Source organism: Liolophura sinensis, chromosome 2 (assembly GCF_032854445.1).
Source record: "Liolophura sinensis isolate JHLJ2023 chromosome 2, CUHK_Ljap_v2, whole genome shotgun sequence".
NCBI lineage: Eukaryota > Metazoa > Mollusca > Polyplacophora > Chitonida > Chitonidae > Liolophura > Liolophura sinensis.
The window spans coordinates 28,060,165-28,079,074 of NC_088296.1; the positions used below are offsets into that span (position 1 = coordinate 28,060,165).

Consider the following 18,910-nt stretch of genomic DNA (forward strand, 5'->3'; position numbering starts at 1 on the left):
AAATGTGACAAATATTACAGGTCAGCACACCTAGGAGAGCAGAGGTCAAAGGTGACAAATATTACAGGAAAACTGAACTGGAGAGCAAAGGTCAAAGATGATAATTACATGTATTATATATCACAAGTGATGTACTGTTTCACTGCATGTTGTCACTAACAAATTTACACCTGGTCCAGGAGTATGATCTTTTACTTAAGAATATTTCGCTTAAAGGACGATCGGTCAGGAAAATCAAACCTATGTAGAATCAGTCATACTCTGATATTAGAGGTCAAGAGCTTGTGGACATACACGTGTAACAGAAGTCATTACTCCACCCCCACCATTACGGGATCAACTCTTGCTTAACTATATTACTACCAAGAAAACAATGCCTTTATAAATAGTGCTTTGTAGACATGGCACATGCATATGTATGGGGAATTTTCAGGTATGTGTCTATAACTGCCAAAAAAAACAAAAAAAAAACAATGCCATCACTGGGTAGAAAAGAGCATAAATGTCTACAACATTGGGTAGAAGAATAAATGTCTACAACACTGGACAGAAGAATGAATAAATGTCTACAACACTAGGCAGATGATAGGTACATGTACTACACATCACAACTGACGTACTGTTTCACTGCATGTTGTCACTGACAAATTTACACCTGGTTCAGGTGTATGGTCTTTTACTTAAGAATATTTCGCTTGTATGACAAGAGGTCAGGTAAAGGAAACCTTTACATGTGTCTATATACTGACAACCATTTATTCCATCTACCTAACACAGGTTCCAATCATCAAGGAAATTATACGTGAACATGTCACAAACCTATCTACTGTACCTTGTTCAGCTCACCCTCACCCTTTACTCAATATGTAAAATCTCACCAGGTATGTGTCTATAACTGCCAAAAAAAACAAAAAAAAAAACAATGCCATCACTGGGTAGAAAAGAGCATAAATGTCTACAACATTGGGTAGAAGAATGAATAAATGTCTACAACACTGGACAGAAGAATGAATAAATGTCCACAACCCTAGGCAGAAGAATGAATAAATGTCTACAACACTGGACAGAAGAATGAATAAATGTCTACAACACTAGGCAGAAGAATGAATAAATGTCTATAACACTGGACAGAATAGTGCTTAAATGTCTACAACACTGCGCAGAAGAATGAATAAATGTCTACAACACTTGACAGAATAGTGCTTAAATGTCTACAGCACTGGGCAGAAGAATGAATAAATGTCTACAACACTGGACAGAAGAATGAATAAATGTCTACAACACTAGGCAGAAGAATGAATAAATGTCTACAACACTGGACAGAAGAATAAATAAATGTCTACAACACTGGACAGAAGAATGAATAAATGTCTACAACACTGGACAGAATAGTGCTTAAATGTCTTCAACACTAGGCAGAAGAAAGCTCCAATGCCCATGACATGCTTATTGTATAAACTGAGGTTATGACCGTTAATTTTGCCTGAAGGGCTATGAGTTGAACACTGGTCTTCCACTAACCACGCCACCACCATTCTTGTTAGCTCATGACTGTCTTTGAAGTTACTGACATGATTAATTGTACAGGCCATATAACATCATCCTCTGTGGCTTACGTGAAAGCACAAAAGAAACAAACAAAAAAAGAAAAACAGAACTATGAAGTTAAAATAATTTCAATAATATAACGGTATAAATGCATGAGTGTGTCTTTCATTGTTGTGGAGAACATAAACAGTATGTCTTAACCTTATCCACAAGACAGTTGATTCCAAAGCTCAATCCCACAACCCAGCCACCCAAACACAGAATCAAAAACAAGATACATGCATGTAATATCTTAAACCAAGCACAAAGGTTTAATCCTCAAATTGAGAAAATCTTCATGATTCCAGCAACTATCAAAACAAATACATTAATATTCAGTAACAATAAGAAAGCCAACACTTGTGGGTTGGAACGTAGGCTGTAAATGGTGTTTTATGAAGTCTTAAAAATGGTATTCCCAACACATGTAGATAGAGTCATGCAGAACTGGTTCCTGCTTTTTTATTTCATTTTTATAAATGTTTGATAAAATTTGAACATTTCCAAGGTTTGGTAATGTATTTGACTGTTGTCATACTGTGATTATTGTAAGGCCAGGTTTTGTACTCTAGCGGAAGCTGTGCCTGGTCACAAGCTGTGCCCAGTGACAAATCAAAGTTCAAATCTCATGACAGGCAAAGGTGTATTAAATGCCTATTACATGTACTGTCTTACTGTCTTTTCACTGTACTCCAGTGAAAAACAAGCTCATTTTCATCTTTAAAAGACCTTGTCTTAATTGCACAGGTATGATCACCTGTTTGACAATAAGATAATCAGAAAACCCACTTTTTTACCCGTCCTTCTTTCTATAAACAATCTAAACTTGTTAGGGGTACGCTTGTTGTCCAAGACGCCCTGACCCAGGCCTCTGTTGTCATCCTGACACAGTCTTCGATCCTGCATGATCTCAAACTGACCTGAGGGGGCAAAGGTCAAAGGTGACAAATATTACAGGATAGCTGATGTGGTGAAGCAAAGGCCAATATTAGAGGCAAGCTGACCTGTGGGAGCAAAGGTCAAATGTGACAAATATTACAGGCCAGCTGACGTGGGGGAGCAGAGGTCAAAGGTGACATATTACAGGTCAGCTGACCAGGGGGAGCAAAGGTCAAAAGTGACAAATATTACAGTCCAGCTGACCTGGGGGAGCAAAGATCAAAGGTGACAAATATTACAGGAAAACTGACCTGGGGAGCAAACGTCAAAGATGATAGGTACATGTACTACACATCACAACTGACGTAGTGTTTCACTGCATGTTGTCACTGACAAATTTACACCTGGTTCAGGTGTATGGTTTAAGAATATTTCGCTTGTATGACAAGAGGTCAGGTAAAGGAAACCTTTACATGTGTCTATATACTGACAACCATTTATTCCATTTACCTAACACAGGTTCCAATCATCACTGAAATTATACGTGAACATGTCACAAACCTATCTACTGTACCTTGTTTAGCTCACCCTCACCCTTTACTCAATATGTAAAATCTCACCAAGAAAATAAATCCCCATGACTGGTGTCATTTTTATCAGAAGATGTACTCGCAACAACTTTTGTTTCAGAAACAAAGCATGAAAAACATAAGTATTCTCATCAAATTGTTTGATATTTGAAATTACTTGTACCTGGGCATCCCTAAAACAGTAGGACAGTGCTCAGAGGTGGCTGAGAACAAATCTACTTATTCCAGGAAGCCATTATCGATCAGGGTTTTGCCGGGTGATGAAAATAACTGCTGTATGTGTATCAGGGAATGTGTGTAGAGCGTATATATGCAGATCTCCACGTGTCCAGGGTAATTATCACACTAATGACAGCATTTAGCATCTTACAGGGAAACTATCACTAGGGAGTTATTCTTATAATTGAGGATAAAGCATCTGTTAATCACGGCTGTATGAATTCAGCATACAAGGGTCACACAGACTGTGCCATGGCTTGTGTGGGGAAAACATGCGAAAACATCAGGCCATGCTGCATTAAATGTTTGTCAACGGTAACTTCATACATGTACCCATAGAGAAACAGTTAGGAATCTTTTATGCCTGGTATTTGGTGTTCTTGGCCTAAATTTTTTATTTCAAAACGAAACCTTTTTCTGTTCATCATATCAAAAATTCAAGTAAAACAAAATAACATAAGGCCATCAGCTGATGTGTCATATTCCTGATTGTATGTGGAAGATTTTCCCCTCAGCGCCAACCCTCAACCTCATTAAACAAGAAATGAAGAAAGACTTAAATCTAAACCTGATCTGCAGTTTACAGTATATGCAGTAATTGCAAGCTATAAGACTTAGACGTTTTTTCAAAGAGCAAAATAAATACATGAATATTTAATACCCTGCTTCAAGCTAGCAACACTCGGAGCTTGTGCTGTTACCATGGTAACATGTTTTATGTCATCTTCCAGGTATACCATTGTAGGCATGGGGTAGTAGTTTGCTCGTAAAGGCAGCTTGTTAAGCGTGCGGCATCGGTGAATCTGAAGTAAAAAGATAATAATACAGTCATGGATGTATTAAAATAAAATTCCATTCTTGACTAAGTTGTTTATTTTTCCATGATTCTGACAGTTCTACTGTTCTTAGAAATCTTGCTGATAACATAGAAGTTTCAGCACCAAAAACAGTATGGTAGGACATTTACTTGGCTCTAAAAAATCCACATTTTCATGGGAAATTTAGGTCTTTTACAATAATTCCAGTCAAAAATACAGATGTGACATCACCAGTACCCCCACTCAGTTACAACAGACCATCATACAATCTTGAGTTTTGAAAATAACTTACTCAGTTGACAAATTATTTTCCTTTACAGAGTTTATCGGTTTCAATTTGAGTGAGTGAGTTCTTGGGGTTTAACGTCATACTCAACAATTTTTCAGTCATATGACGACGAAGGAATCCTTAGGGTGTATGTAATGTGCCTCCTTGTTGCAAGACGGATTTCCACCACACTTTTATCTAGCGCTGTTTCACTGAGACAACTTACCGTAGGCAAGTAGGTCGCCCACCTGAGCCATTATACTAATACAAGTCAACCAGTCATTGCACTATCCCCTTCATGCTGAACGTCAAGAGTGGAAGTTACAACTTCCTCTTTTAAAGTCTTAGGTGTGACTAGACCCAGGATTTATCCTGGATCTACCACTCCCACAAGTGGATGCTCTACCAACTGTGCTATCCGGGTCGCTATTTCAATTTGACATCTGCTAGCTTTCTGCTAGTGTTTTCTTTGCCATTAAATGACTACCTTGATGAAAGTTATGTCCCTCACCTGGAATCCATTCAAATCAGTAAACAATCCTCTATCCTGACTGGAGAGATCAGTGGGGTGGGTGTGGGGGGGGGGAGGCATCATCACTTCTATCATCTCATAAGTGACAGACGTGGGTTGATGATGGATGTTAATTTTAAGTCATATCAGGCTAATATCATGCTTTTCATTGATTAATTAGATGATATATAAACCCTGGAAGCCCCTGAATGTTAAAACGGGACAAAACTTGAAGGTTTTCTACCATGAAGCTTTTGCAAGTGTAAACATGTCAGCACAGAAACAGCTTTGTGAATATCTGGGGGACACATTTGTAACCGTGTTCTAATGGAGGCTGTCTCATAGGGGAAGCGTGTGGTAATCAGGGGGAGGTGTACAGGTAAAAATTTATATCAGGATCGATCCATACAAGAAGTTGTATTACAACCTGTAATCACACAGTTGATCAGGGGCTGGATACAGATATTTCTGGGGTCAGTATATTTGTACAGTTAGCATGGCTATGGGGGGTATAATGCAGCACAGGTTTGAAAGAAATGCATATCCAAGACCTTAATACTATAATTTGACAAATATGAAACAACTGCCCCTGAAACTTGTCTGAGTTAATGTGACTTCATATCAAATGTTTCTATTATCCTTCTTTTCAGCCAATTTAAATTTAAAGGGCAACCATAACATCACTTTGTTGCTCTTCTATGTATGATCATATGTAGTTTCTCTTTCCAAACTACACAATGCTTTATCTTGTTTTATATATATTGATGTATTTTTTCCCTTGGACTCTGAAGTACATGTTTCCTATATACTGTTTTCTCTGTGAAGGCCTTGAAGAAGAACGGTTTCATTGTAAATTTACCGCACTACCTTCGATAAATAAAGATATTATTGTATTATTATACTCCACTGGTACATCTTATAATAGGCTTTATCCTGGGTGAAACATCAGTATTTCCCAAAAATATTCAGGTGTAACTGTAGCCACTATGAACACAAAACCAAATACTCTGTGGATTTCCATAACTGGCAGTTATTTATGAAAGACCCTTTACCTGGTGAGTTCTGTAGCCTGACCACATATTCAACATTAGAGAGCATGACCTTGACTTCTGACATCAAATGGCCCCTTAAAACACGGATAAAGGGCTTGGATATTGCAACAGGCTGAAAACGAAAAAGAAAATGTGTTCAATCTACCATGTACATTTGACTTGTACTGAAAAGGTTTACAATGTCAAAGCTAATTTGAGCTGAAGTCCAAACCTTAAATCGTAGGAACAAAACAAAATCTTTGAAGCTGGATACTGTATCTCACCCCTAAAACTGTAACATCAATTGTTGTCAAAACTTTATTGTTTTCATCCACATTTTTAAGAGTTTTGGATTTGGATTACAATTTTACCCAGAAATCACATTGTTAAATGGACCTCAGAAACTAGCTTTTTTGATGCCACTTCACTGGTCAGTGACTACAGTTATGAAATGAGACTGTTTAAGTAAAAAGAGACCCTTGCTTACTGTAATTCTTCAACCCTTTCATATGTTTGGAAGGAGTTTATTCACACATATTCTGATGGCATTATTCTGAGTAGATTTATAAAATTATACTTTTTGTGAAAACCTGAAAAAGGGCCAATACAACCAATATAGTTTGTCTCCAAAATTATAGATGCGCAAACATTGCTCTGAAAGTTTCTCTTTCATAAGAGAAAAGGTTGAGGAATTAGAGTATGTATTCCCTGGTAGTCTGGATGTATTTGTTTACATATACAATGTACATGCACCTTTGTATCCTGTCAAATGATGCAGAGATGTTAAGGCAATCTTCATAGAAAATTCAAAGCACTGCACAAGGGTAGAATGATTGTGTCTGATGTGTATTTAGAAGTGTCAGTACAGAGGCATGGTTTTCAGGATGACTCTATATGGCCTCAGACCTCAGGCCTCATATAGAGAAGTTGTGAGCAGGGGAGGTAATTCAAGAACTGCACAGCTCTGGGGAACAACCTATACATTACAGTAGTTCACTTGAATAAGTTTGTCATTTATTTATCTATTTACTTGATTAGTACTTTATGTCATACTCAAGAACACTGTAATATCTTTTCCAACACAAAAGCAGTTTGTAAAGTGGAATTTATGCATACAATTATGATGAAAATGATGCAATGCAGAATGACTTGTATGTGTCACTTAAAGATGCAAGTTTCATGAAACTGTGCACATTATTTCTGCACCCTCCATATTGTTTCAAAATATTGGTCCCAGAGGCAGTTGAAAACTTTGAACAATTTTAGTATTTCACTTATACGACAGTGGCCAGCGTTATGGAGGAATGAAACCGGGCAGAGCCTGGGGGAAACCCACGACCATCCACAGGTTGATATAATCATAGTTATTCAACTGATGTTGTTGTTATTTGGTTAGTGTCGTTGTTATTTGGTTAGTGCCATAGTTAGTTGGTTAGTTCTGCATTTACTTTACCTGCGCCTCCCCATCTGGTAAGAAGAGGTAGGCCCCGCTCTTTTCCTTCGCCATCTTTACCCCATACATGACAAAACTCAGATGGATCTGGTGTTTTACACTGTCCTCCTTTGATGTCACGGACTGTTCAGGGAAGGAATCAAAACATTGGATTAGTTCAAATGGTGCCATTTGGCTAGGTGATGACATATGATATCAGACTGTCTTCAGTGAACCTGGTAAAGAAACTCTGCTAGTTAGCCAACAACCCATAGCATCAGGGGAACCATCAGTTACATTCTCATCTTAAAATTATTCAGAAATTACCCACAAACTTCAGATTAAACATTTGCTGTGAGGGAGTGTGCTTAACACACAAAGTGACCAAAATAAGCCATCCAAAGGCTTATCATACTTACTAAATGCAATGTGAAAGCTAAAAAATATTAACTGTTTTTGTCCTGAACTTGGTAAGCTGATGACAAGATCAGCACACTTAATGCTCTTAATAATCTCCTAATAATCACAAATGCGTTTATAAATTCTGAATCCACCAAAATTAAGGTCAAGGCCAGATTTAAGGGCATGTACACTGAATGATGCTGATTTCTCTCTTCTGAAATATATGAATATATACTTTTTTTTAATATTGGCAGTCTTGCAGTTGTAATCAGTCTTGTCCAATGAAAACTGCCTTTTGCAAGTGTCAGCAGCCCTGTTTATTATATGTGTAACGAACATCATGGGAAGGTACATATATGTACTGTTAGCAGCCCCATTTATTATCCGTGTAACGAACATCAAGGGAGGGTACATATACATACTGTTAGCAGCCCTTTTTATTATCTGTGTAAGGGACATCATGGGAAGGTACATCTGCGTACTGTTAGCAGCCCTGTTTATTATCTGTGTAGGGACATCATTTGAAGGTACATATATGTACTGTTAGCAGCCCCGTTTATTATCTCTGTAAGTGACATCATGGGAAGGTACATATGCGTACTGTTAGCAGCCCCGTTTATTATCTCTGTAAGTGACATCATGGGAAGGTATATATATGTACTGTTAGCAGCCCCGTTTATTATCTCTGTAAGTGACATCATGGGAAGGTATATATATGTACTGTTAGCAGCCCCGTTTATTATCTGTGTAACAGACATCATGAGAAGGTATATATATGTACTGTTAGCAGCCCCGTTTATTATCTGTGTAACGGACATCATGGGAAGGTACATATGCGTACTGTTAGCAGCCCTGTTTATTGTCTGTGTAAGGAACATCATGGGAAGGTACATATACGTACTGTCAGCAGCCCTGTTTATTGTCTGTGTAAGGGTCATCACGGGAAGGTACATATAAGTACTGTTAGCAGCCCCGTTTCACCACTAAAATCTGCACTCAGCTGAGAGTTCTCCACGGAAAGCTGTTCAGGATTCTTCATAGGTCCTCTGAAAAGCGAGTCAGATGTATAATATACACGTACATCAGAGAACTCAATTGTTCACTCAATCACATGTACCTAGCATTAATGACTGCACTTTGTTGAATACCTTCAAACCATGCTCGGCAGGAAAACAATATTAAATATCAACATCAGTGCTGGCAGGTTATTTTACACTGTGGTCTAGCATACCTGTACTTCATCTCTATGTGTGTTATCAGCCAGACAAACCTGTACTTCATCTTTATGTGTGTTATCAGCCAGGATTAAGGGGTCATCAACTGATCCAAGTTTTGTGAAAAACCACAGTGTTAATAAATATGCCTGACAAACATCCTGATGTCAGACCCAAGCTGAGCTGAGCCACACACACATGTAGCAGGGGCAAGATTCACACACAAGATCTCCTCCGGATGTCAGACCCAAGCTGAGCTGAGCCACACACACATGTAGCAGGAGCAAGATTCACACACAAGATCTCCTCCTGATGTCAGACCCAAGCTGAGCTGAGCCACACATACATGTAGCAGGAGCAAGATTCACACACAAGATCTCCTCCTGATGTCAGACCCAAGCTGAGCTGAGCCACACATACATGTAGCAGGAGCAAGATTCACACACAAGATCTCCTCCTGATGTCAGACCCAAGCTGAGCTGAGCCACACATACATGTAGCAGGAGCAAGATTCACACACAAGATCTCCTCCTGATGTCAGACCCAAGCTGAGCTGAGCCACACATACATGTAGCAGGAGCAAGATTCACACACAAGATCTCCTCCTGATGTCAGGCCCAGGCTGAGCTGAGCCACACATACATGTAGCAGGGGCAAGATTCACACACACGATCTACTCTGGATGTCAGACCCAAGCTGAGCTGAGCGACACATACATGTAGCAGGAGCAAGATTCACACACAAGATCTCCTTCGGATGTCAGACCCAAGCTGAGCTGAGCCACATATACATGTAGCAGGAGCAAGATTCACACACAAGATCTTCTCCTGATGTCAGACCCAAACTGAGCTGAGCCACACATACATGTAGCAGGGGCAAGATTCACACACAAGATCTCCTCTGGATGTCAGACCCAAGCTGAGCTGAGCCAAGCTGAGCTGAGCCACACATACATGCAGCATGGGCAAGATTCACACACAAGATCTCCTTGGTCAAAACACACAACCATCCGCTGGTTGCTGGCAGGTCTTTCCATGCACAGCAAGAGATCATGGACACACTTAGCCAGGAGTAATGTAACCTGCAACCAGGGGGAGTAACTCCTCCAATATCGTCATGGAAGCAGCTTGACTGAAGTACTCAGTATGGGTGTCTCACCAAGCTATGCCAGTAGAGTGTATTTAAAGTCAATATCCATCAGAATTAAGACACTAGTAAACTGCCCTCCACATGTATATGCCTCAAATTCATGTACATCATGAAAAGACCAATCAATCATTATGACATTTTGGTGTAAAAGACCAATCAATCATTACGACATTTTGGTGTAAAATACCAATCAATCATTATGACATTTGGCGTAAGACACCAATCAATCATTATGACATTTTGGTGTAAAACACCAATCAATTATTATGACATTTGGCGTAAGACACCAATCAATCATTATGACATTTGGCGTAAGACACCAATCAATCATTATGACATTTTATGAGATAAACATCTAAGGACCAAAGCTGGCTCAGATGGTGAAGCTGGTGAAGTCTTACTGCTGAGATGTTCCTGGTGTGCCATGGTTATAAATGGTGAGGTAGGACAGCTTGTTCTGAGGGTTGGATCCCTCTGGCACCGTCTGGATGATGTCCCGGGAGATGCCCAGAGCAGGGACTGTTACTATGAAAGACACCTGTTAATAAACACAAATACAGAGAATGCAACTTGATTGATTTGATATGATTGGCAGCTTGTACAGTACAGGTGTAGATCTGAAATCTTTGTTATGACGACTGGCAGCTCATACAGTACAGGTGTAGATCTGAAATCTTTGTTATAATGATTGGCAGCTGGTTAAGTACAGGTGTAGATCTGAAATCTTTGTTATGACGACTGGCAGCTGGTTCAGTACAGGTATAGGTCTGAAATCTTTGTTATAATGGTTGACAGCTTGTGCAGTACAGGTGTAGATCTGAAATCTATGTCATAATGATTGGCAGCTCATACAGTACAGGTGTAGATCTGAAATCTATGTCATAATGATTGGCAGTTGGTACAGTACAGGTGTAGATCTGAAATCTATGTCATAATGATTGGCAGCTTGTACAGTACAGGTGTAGATCTGAAATCTATGTCATAATGATTGGCAGCTGGTTCAGTACAGGTGTAGATCTGAAATCTATGTCACAATGATTGGCAGCTGGTTCAGTACAGGTGTAGATCTGAAATCTATGTCATAATGATTGGCAGCTGGTTCAGTACAGGTGTAGATCTGAAATCTTTGTTATAATGATTGGCAGCTCGTACAGTACAGGTGTAGATCTGAAATCTTTGTTATAATGATTGGCAGCTCGTACAGTACAGGTGTAGATCTGAAATCTTTGTTATAATGATTGGCAGTTCATACATTACAGGTGTATAACTGAAATCTTTGTTATAATGATTGGCAGCTCGTTCAGTACAGGTGTAGATCTGAAATCTTTGTTATAATGATTGGCAGCTCGTACAGTACAGGTGTAGATCTGAAATCTTTGTTATAATGATTGGCAGCTTGTTCAGTACAGGTACTGAAATCTTTATTATAATGATTGGCAGCTCATGCATAGAAGTCTTCAGGAACTAAATCTTTCCACAACCAATGGCATTGTGGCCTGCGTACTTCCGCCAGCATTGTATGTTTTTCTTGTTTCACCACTAATTTCTATCAAGCCTATTTTGCCTAAAACTAACCATCCCCCCGATAACCATTAACACGCGGATGCGCAGGCAGATTTTTTTCTCTTCGCAAAAATAAGGAAATAAATTTATTCCACACCGCATACTTCTCACTACAGCCACATCCCATGTTGTTGTTGTTTTGAACTCCTGTCAGTGTCAATAACTAACAACTAAGTGGAAGCTGATTGGGCCATGGATCATGAATATTTATGAAGGCAAGTTCAGGGCTTTGAAGTTGTTAATACAGCTCCATAAAACAAGGTAGATGATGTTGGATATTTCTAGCTTGATTAAATGAAGATCCTTAGGGGAGACCTGTCTGAACTTTGCATGTATTTGCTTCTGTCAGTATTGCAACTTTTTAGGGTGTACTGTAATTCTTCAAACTTTTCGCATGTTTGCAAAGTGTTTACCCAAGCATATTCTGAAGGCATCATTCTGTGTAGATAAAATTATACTTTCTTTGAAGCCCTGAAAGTGGCTGGTCCAATGAATGTAGTGTTGTCTCCAAAATCAGATTAAAAATGAGCATTAATTGGGGAAGAATTAGGGTCACATAAAAATGCCACATGATTAAAAAAGTTAAGGTGAATCACAAATATGTTTTGGCTACGCAAGATACAGTCAAGTACCAGAGGCCGCTTTCATGAAACTCACTTAGCTACATGTAAGTAAGCCCTTAACTACCATGGTACCGTATGTTGCAGAGATAAGGGCTGCTGAACACTAAGTAAGCTTCATGAAACTGGCCACTGATATGCTACAGTAAAGACAATTCACAATGTCTGATCATTTCAGGTTGTCACATCATCGGTCACTAGGTTGCAATGTCACACTGTCACCATCACCTATACAAGGCCATGTTCCTTACAACAATCACACTGGAGAATAACTGTTACCGTTTGCATTACTGATATTTTGTGCCGACACATACCCACAGGGGAGATAACTCCTTACACAATCAAGCAACAGCCAAGGTCTTCTACAAGGCTTTGGTTTTAGATGGCACTCGTTGCATGTGGCAGGGCAAACTTGATATACATGTATCTTATCAAATACAGACGAACTACTTGTTCAAGTTGGCCAGTTTAACAGACACTGAACAAAGACTTCAAACTAGCCCTGGCCAGCAGAGTTGAGGACTGCGAGGTATACGCCATGTTTAGCCCAGCATAACTTTGAGTTCCCAGACAGGGGAGGATAACTCTTCACTAGGTGCATGTAGCATGTACTTACTGAGGTTGGTTACTCAATCGCAGAACTGTCTTCTCTGGCATTGAATCATGGAACATTCTGTATTCATCCTAAAACAATACAATTAAACACAAATTTACACTCTATAATACAATCTGATTGTGTAAATTGTATATTTTCTTGTATCTCATCTAACTGTATCCTTCTGCAACAAATTTGAGGAGAGTGGATTTCTCTCCACACTGTACATTCTGACATTGTCTAAGAAAATGTTCTGACCATGATGTACATATACAAGCTCTCTAACACACATTCAGGGCCAAGTAGCTGTTTGACTAAAGTATCTTACGAGTTTATTTATTTTTTTTTTTTTGATTGGTGTTTTACGCCATTCTCTGGAATATTTCACTTATACCATGGCGGCCAGCATTATGGTGGGAGGAGACTCTTAGGAGTTTAATACGCTCATGTACTGAGCTTTACACTGGACTAAGTCGTTCTTTGTTATGTATTAGCTTTACGTTGGACTACGCTGTGCTTAGCTATTGTAAGTACTTGAATGAAAATTGTTCAAGGCTTTACAATTGATAAAGGATTAGCCAATCAGCAAACCACCTGGTGTTTAACGTTTAACACACATCACAGAGTGACCGACTGACAGCGCACTATTTACAGTGTAATGACCACAAACAGGCCTATCATTCTCTCTTACACAACAATCCGTACACTGGCATAACTAATTCACAGCAGTTTAGTTTTCAGATCGCATTCTGATTCGGAATCTACAATAGCATTACATGCATACTTTGGTACAAACAAACTGTGGTATTTAGCTCCTATTTGCATAATGCAAAAGCATAAATACTCCGATAAAAAACTGAGAAGTCGCATATTTGACGTTCCAATATTTCGACAAAATTGAATGTCATCTTCAGGATAAGTAAAGTCACGCAAGTAGCTGGGAGATATACACAGTGGAAGGCTCAGAAGGATTAGATTGAGGAATGGTTTAGTGGATGTAGCCAGTGAAAAGAGTGATACATATCTATGCGGTAGCATTCCGCTGAGTTTATTGGTGGATAACGTGTTTTTAGTTCCTATTCGCTGTTTCGCGATGTTGATTTCAGCTCGGGTATCACAACACCGGCCCAATCATATTTACTTCATGCATAAATCTATATTTTGATGAGGGTTTGGGAACAGAACAAATGATATCCCACCAGGTGAACATCCAGGAAACTGATAAATCCACCAAGTCAGCAGTACTGGTGCTACAGGGTTTATAGCAGCACCCATTTTATTCACCTTCATTTATTAATGGCTGTACATGGGAAGATCTGTCAGCAGCCTGCGGATGGTCTTTGCTTTTCCGTAAAAGTGAAATAATCTTGAGAATCTCGCATCAAATAAAAAAATCAATCATTTATTAATGTTCTACTTGCAATAGCTGTGTTTTGATATATGTTGGATGGACAAAAAGAAAAATTTGACCGAGCCAGAATTTGACTTCATGATATGAAGTGAGATTATTTTGAGGTATCTTTTGACTGGTCAAATGAATCTGACATATCACCTCTATCTTTGTCCTTCAATGATTAAATATTTCGACTGACAGGTCAACCATTTATCCCACCTGTTTTCACTCCTCAAACTTACAATGTTAAATACAGACGTTAATTCCTGATAGGAGTAGCTTTTCCTGTCGGACACCATGAGTAAATAGGCACACTCCACAATCATCCTCTTTAAATCCATGATGGCTTTCAACAACCTGGGAAAAAAAAACAAACAAGCAATAAGTCATCATCAACAAAATGAATCAGGTACTCATGTGGAGCAACCATAAACAAAGAAAACAAGAAAGCATGCATGATCACACAGATGGAAGGAAAAAGCAATCGCAAACTGTCCTCCCTAATTAGGACAGGGATAAAATCAATCCAAATGTGGGAATATTTTCCCATATCAGTGTATCAATCATCAGTCTGGCATTAACTGGTCAGTCTGGTATGTGTGGGCAAGAGATCTCATCTGAGCCAGACATAACTGGGTTTGAGTCTGACACCTCATGTGATGATGACTTTACCTCTCTGTCCATCTCTCATAGTATTCATATGGAGACTTTAAGACAAACAAATATTAAAATTCAAGTATCTGCAGTCAGGGCTGGAGCTCCAAGAATTATATACAGATACTTGTATACAACTGATATATTTATTTGTTGGTGTTTCAAACTGAACTTCAGAATATTTCATTTATAACATAGTGATCAGCTTTATAGGTGACAAAAACCTCACTATAAACAAGTAACAAGCTGTAGCTGAAACAAAAGAATCTAGCTAGATTTGAACCATCAACCTCATTGGTAAAGAGAATAGCTTCATTAACTCTGTTCTCAATTTTGGAAAACTCTTGTCACAAGATTATACACTATAAACAAAAAGTAAGCAGATAATTACACTGTTCTGCTCCCCAATTGCTTCCGCAAGAAAGGCCATACTACATGTGCATGTTACACTCACTTTTTCCCATAGTCCACCACCACAAAGTCCATGGCAGTGCCAGTAATTCCATCATGATGTTGGTACAGCCCCAAACTTCTGCGAGCAGACACCAAGTTCTTCATCATAGGTTCTGACGGGAAACTGTTCACACCAAATTGACAAACATATGCCATGGCTAAGGCGAAGGCAATTTCTCCAGCTCTGAAAAAATAGACAGTTTATTTCCTTTTCACCCACTCATTCATTTTTATGAAAAGTTTTTATGAGAAGTTTTTTAAGAGTCACAACTGCTCATAATAAGGCTGCTTGCTAGCAGAAGGCATTCTATAATGTAGTCTGGTCCCCTGACATATCCTGCGTACCTTGAATGTGACATCAAGTACATCACAAAGCTATCTGCATTACGATTGGTCACTTATATATAGTACAACGGTTGCAGCGGTGGAAGCCTATCAACAAAGTATGGTGTATAAAGTGTTGCTGCATTGTGTTAATGCCAGAATTAACAATCCACTGTGGCGCCAAAAGATACGCACAGTAACGGTTACATATCGGAAACAACGACCTGACCTTAGTGAACTGACGTCACTGCAGCAGATGTGGTGCGGAGAATTTGTACTGTGCCTGCCCCTACATCAGAAGCAATTAGCGCCATCTGACGTCACGGGGAGGGAAACATCCAATCTATAATGCACGCGTACCTCATCTACCTCAGGGCTATAGAACAGTCAAATTTATTTTTTTGAATTTTGTTTTTTTGGTTTAACAGCATACTCACGAGGTTTCCTTTTATAAGATGACAGTCAGTTTAATGGATGAAGCAAACCAGCAACATGATGTCACATGTAAAGATGAACTTTTTCATGTGTGATGTACAGACACACAACATACTGGTCACTGATAAGTGCTCATTAACAAAGGTTGAACTGCACAAACTGCCACACAGGTGGCGTCACAAGCTTATGTTCATCAAGGCCCAAGAGCAGTGTTGGGAGAGAACTGTAGACATTCCTCTCAAAAACCAAGACTGCATCCACACCCAATACACATGGATGCTAATATACATGGGTGCTAGGCAGTTTCTGTGTTCCCAAGGTCAAATACACGATGAATTTATGCAAATTAGAATTCAACACTGTTCCATGTAAATGTAGCTGTATGATCTTTGTTTTCTCTTTGAAAGCAAAGGGGAGATAACTCCTAGATCATGTATGTTATGACAAACTATACTGCACTTTAACACACAGGTGTATATTTATATACATCCAACACATCCAACTATACTATCTATCTCTTTATCTACTCAGGCAAACAAGCTGTAGATACACTGCTATGTCTGAAGACCAGACGTTCCCCGTCTTCCCAACCCAGAACTGTTTACTTCATTCTTTTATTTCTTCAATAAATGCAGTCCGGTTTCATGCCTTAACTTATTCAATCAATAAGCAGTCAGGTTTCATTCATTCACTCATTCAATAAGAAGTCAGGCTTCATTCATTCACTCAGTCAATAAGCAGTCAGGTTTCATTCATTCATTCATTCATTCATTCAATAAGCAGTCAGGCTTCATTCATTCACCCATTCAATAAGAAGTCAGGCTTCATTCATTCATTCATTCTATAAGCAGTCAGGTTTCATTCTTTCATTCATTCATTCAATGCGCAGTCAGGTTTCATTCATTCATTTATTTATTCAATAAGCAGTCAGGTTTCATTCATTCATTCTATAAGCAGTCATGTTTCATTCATTCATTCATTCATTCAATAAGCAGTCAGGTTTCGTTCAGTCATTCATTCATTCAATAAGCAGTCAGGTTTCATTCATTCATTCATTCAATAAGCAGTCAGGTTTCATTCATTCACTCATTCAATAAGCAGTCAGGTTTCATTCATTCATTCTATAAGCAGTCAGGTTTCATTCATTCATTCAATAAGCAGTCAGGTTTCATTCAATCATTCATTCATTCAATAAGCGGCAGGAAATGTCCTGCACAAAAATATCATTTTGACTGGGTTGACTGTGACAGGACAAAATTGCCAAATAACACTAACTTTTTTCAGAATGTAAAAAGCTGGAAGATATCATCTTATCATGCACCAGTTTAAAAATCATTTCCAGGCCTACAGTACAACTGTTATCTTATGCCACATGAATCCAGAATACTTCAACACTACATCGGCCACAATGTTCATACATGCAGGAAACCGAGAGGAAACCATCACACCAAGCTGTACCTGTCTTCTGAAGACAGCACGCATTATACACATCATTTAAACAATTTGTACACAGACACTTCACCTCACATGGTACTCCGTGATCCTGTCTAGACTTTTGTAGAAGGGGTGTGAGGTGAAATACCCACTCCAGTAGTGGTCCTCGTGATCAGAATATCTAAAGAAATCCCCGCTCAGCACCACGTAGTCCTTGAGCAAAAATTGTGTTCAGGTTCGAGCTGAGATCTCTGTGCCACAGCATTGAAAAAGTCCTTCAGGGTACCAAATTGAAGCTGAACAAAAGTCACCTGTGTCAAACTGAAACATTGGTTGGGCTTCTAGGAGGACTGGATGTTCCATTCATCAGGTGTGTCATATCAGAGGTCCACTATACAACAAAGGACTTACCTCAGCATTTAACTCTGCTCTAGCATTGGTATGATCAAACAGCCTCTGGTAGTTGTTGAACTGGTTGTCCTATTCATCAGGTTTGTCACACCTGAGGTCCACTATACAATATATGACTTACCCCAGCATTTAACTCTGGTCTACCATTGATATGATCAAACAGCCTCTGGTAGTTGTTGAACTGGTTGTCCCATTTATCAGGTTTGTCATATCTGAGGTCCACTATACAATATATCTTACCTCAGCATTTAACTATGACCTAGCACTGATATGAGCAAACAGCCTCTGGTAGTTGTTGAACTGGTTGTCCCATTTATCAGGTTTGTTATATTTGAGGTCCACTATACAATATATAACTTACCTCAGCATTTAACTCTGGTCTAGCATTGATATGAGCAAACAGCCTCTGGTAGTTGTTGAACTGGTTGTCCCATTCATCGGGTTTGTCACATCTAAAGTCGTCTCCCAAAGGCACCAGTAACATATCGTTCTTATACAGCTGGGCTTTCTGTCTGTACTGGTGCAAGATCATTTGAGCCCTGTGAAAACACAGATTTAGGATTTATTTATTTACTTAATGGACTTTAAATGCTGAACAAAATGCGTTCATTTTACAGGTATTATTTAATACCAAGGCAAAGAATGTCTGTGGATGTGTGGTTCCCTTCCATCATAACACTGGCTGCCACCTGGTAAATAAAATATTCTTGAGTATGATGTAAAACACCAATCAATCAAACAAATATATAAAATACACGTGTGGCTGAATGGGCAGGGTGCCTGTTACATGTACTGTACCTTCTCAATAATCACAGACAATCGGTAATAGAGACACACTGAAAGTAAACATGTAGACCAGACAAGTCTCCCACGAGTGAGTGAGTGAGTGAGTGTTTGGGTTTTAACATGGTTCTTAACAATTTTTCAG

General features: G+C 39.0%; 2 protein-coding genes across 2 annotated transcripts in view; both read right to left on the reverse strand.

The window, feature by feature from the left end:
* Positions 1-10,507: 10,507 nt before the first annotated feature.
* Positions 10,508-18,910, reverse strand: part of LOC135462641 (alpha-mannosidase 2x-like) — a 240,693-nt gene continuing 232,290 nt past the window's right edge. Inside the window, exon 4 of the mRNA XM_064739865.1 lies at positions 10,508-10,638. Coding sequence (XP_064595935.1) covers positions 10,626-10,638 — 13 coding nt within the window. The 3' untranslated portion in view covers positions 10,508-10,625. The remainder of the gene's footprint in view (positions 10,639-18,910) is intronic.
* LOC135462959 (alpha-mannosidase 2x-like) lies at positions 12,896-17,839 on the reverse strand. The gene is made up of 4 exons (XM_064740282.1): positions 17,660-17,839; positions 15,380-15,562; positions 14,514-14,628; positions 12,896-12,967 (listed from the first exon to the last, which is right to left on the reverse strand). Exons 2-4 carry the CDS (start codon positions 15,532-15,534, stop codon positions 12,896-12,898), a joined length of 342 nt encoding a protein of 113 aa, XP_064596352.1. The 5' UTR covers positions 15,535-15,562; positions 17,660-17,839.

What these genes read in the sequence shown, in the direction of transcription:
- LOC135462959 (XM_064740282.1), bottom strand. Translation starts at nt 15,534, where the DNA reads ATGGCATATGTTTGTCAATTTGGTGTGAACAGTTTCCCGTCAGAACCT. An exon ending in GTGGTGGACTATGGGAAAAA is followed by an intron (nt 14,629 to 15,379) that starts GTGAGTGTAACA and finishes TTTTTTTCCCAG; the next exon opens with GTTGTTGAAAGCCATCATGG. An exon ending in TAACGTCTGTATTTAACATT is followed by an intron (nt 12,968 to 14,513) that starts GTAAGTTTGAGG and finishes GTATTGTTTTAG; the next exon opens with GATGAATACAGAATGTTCCA.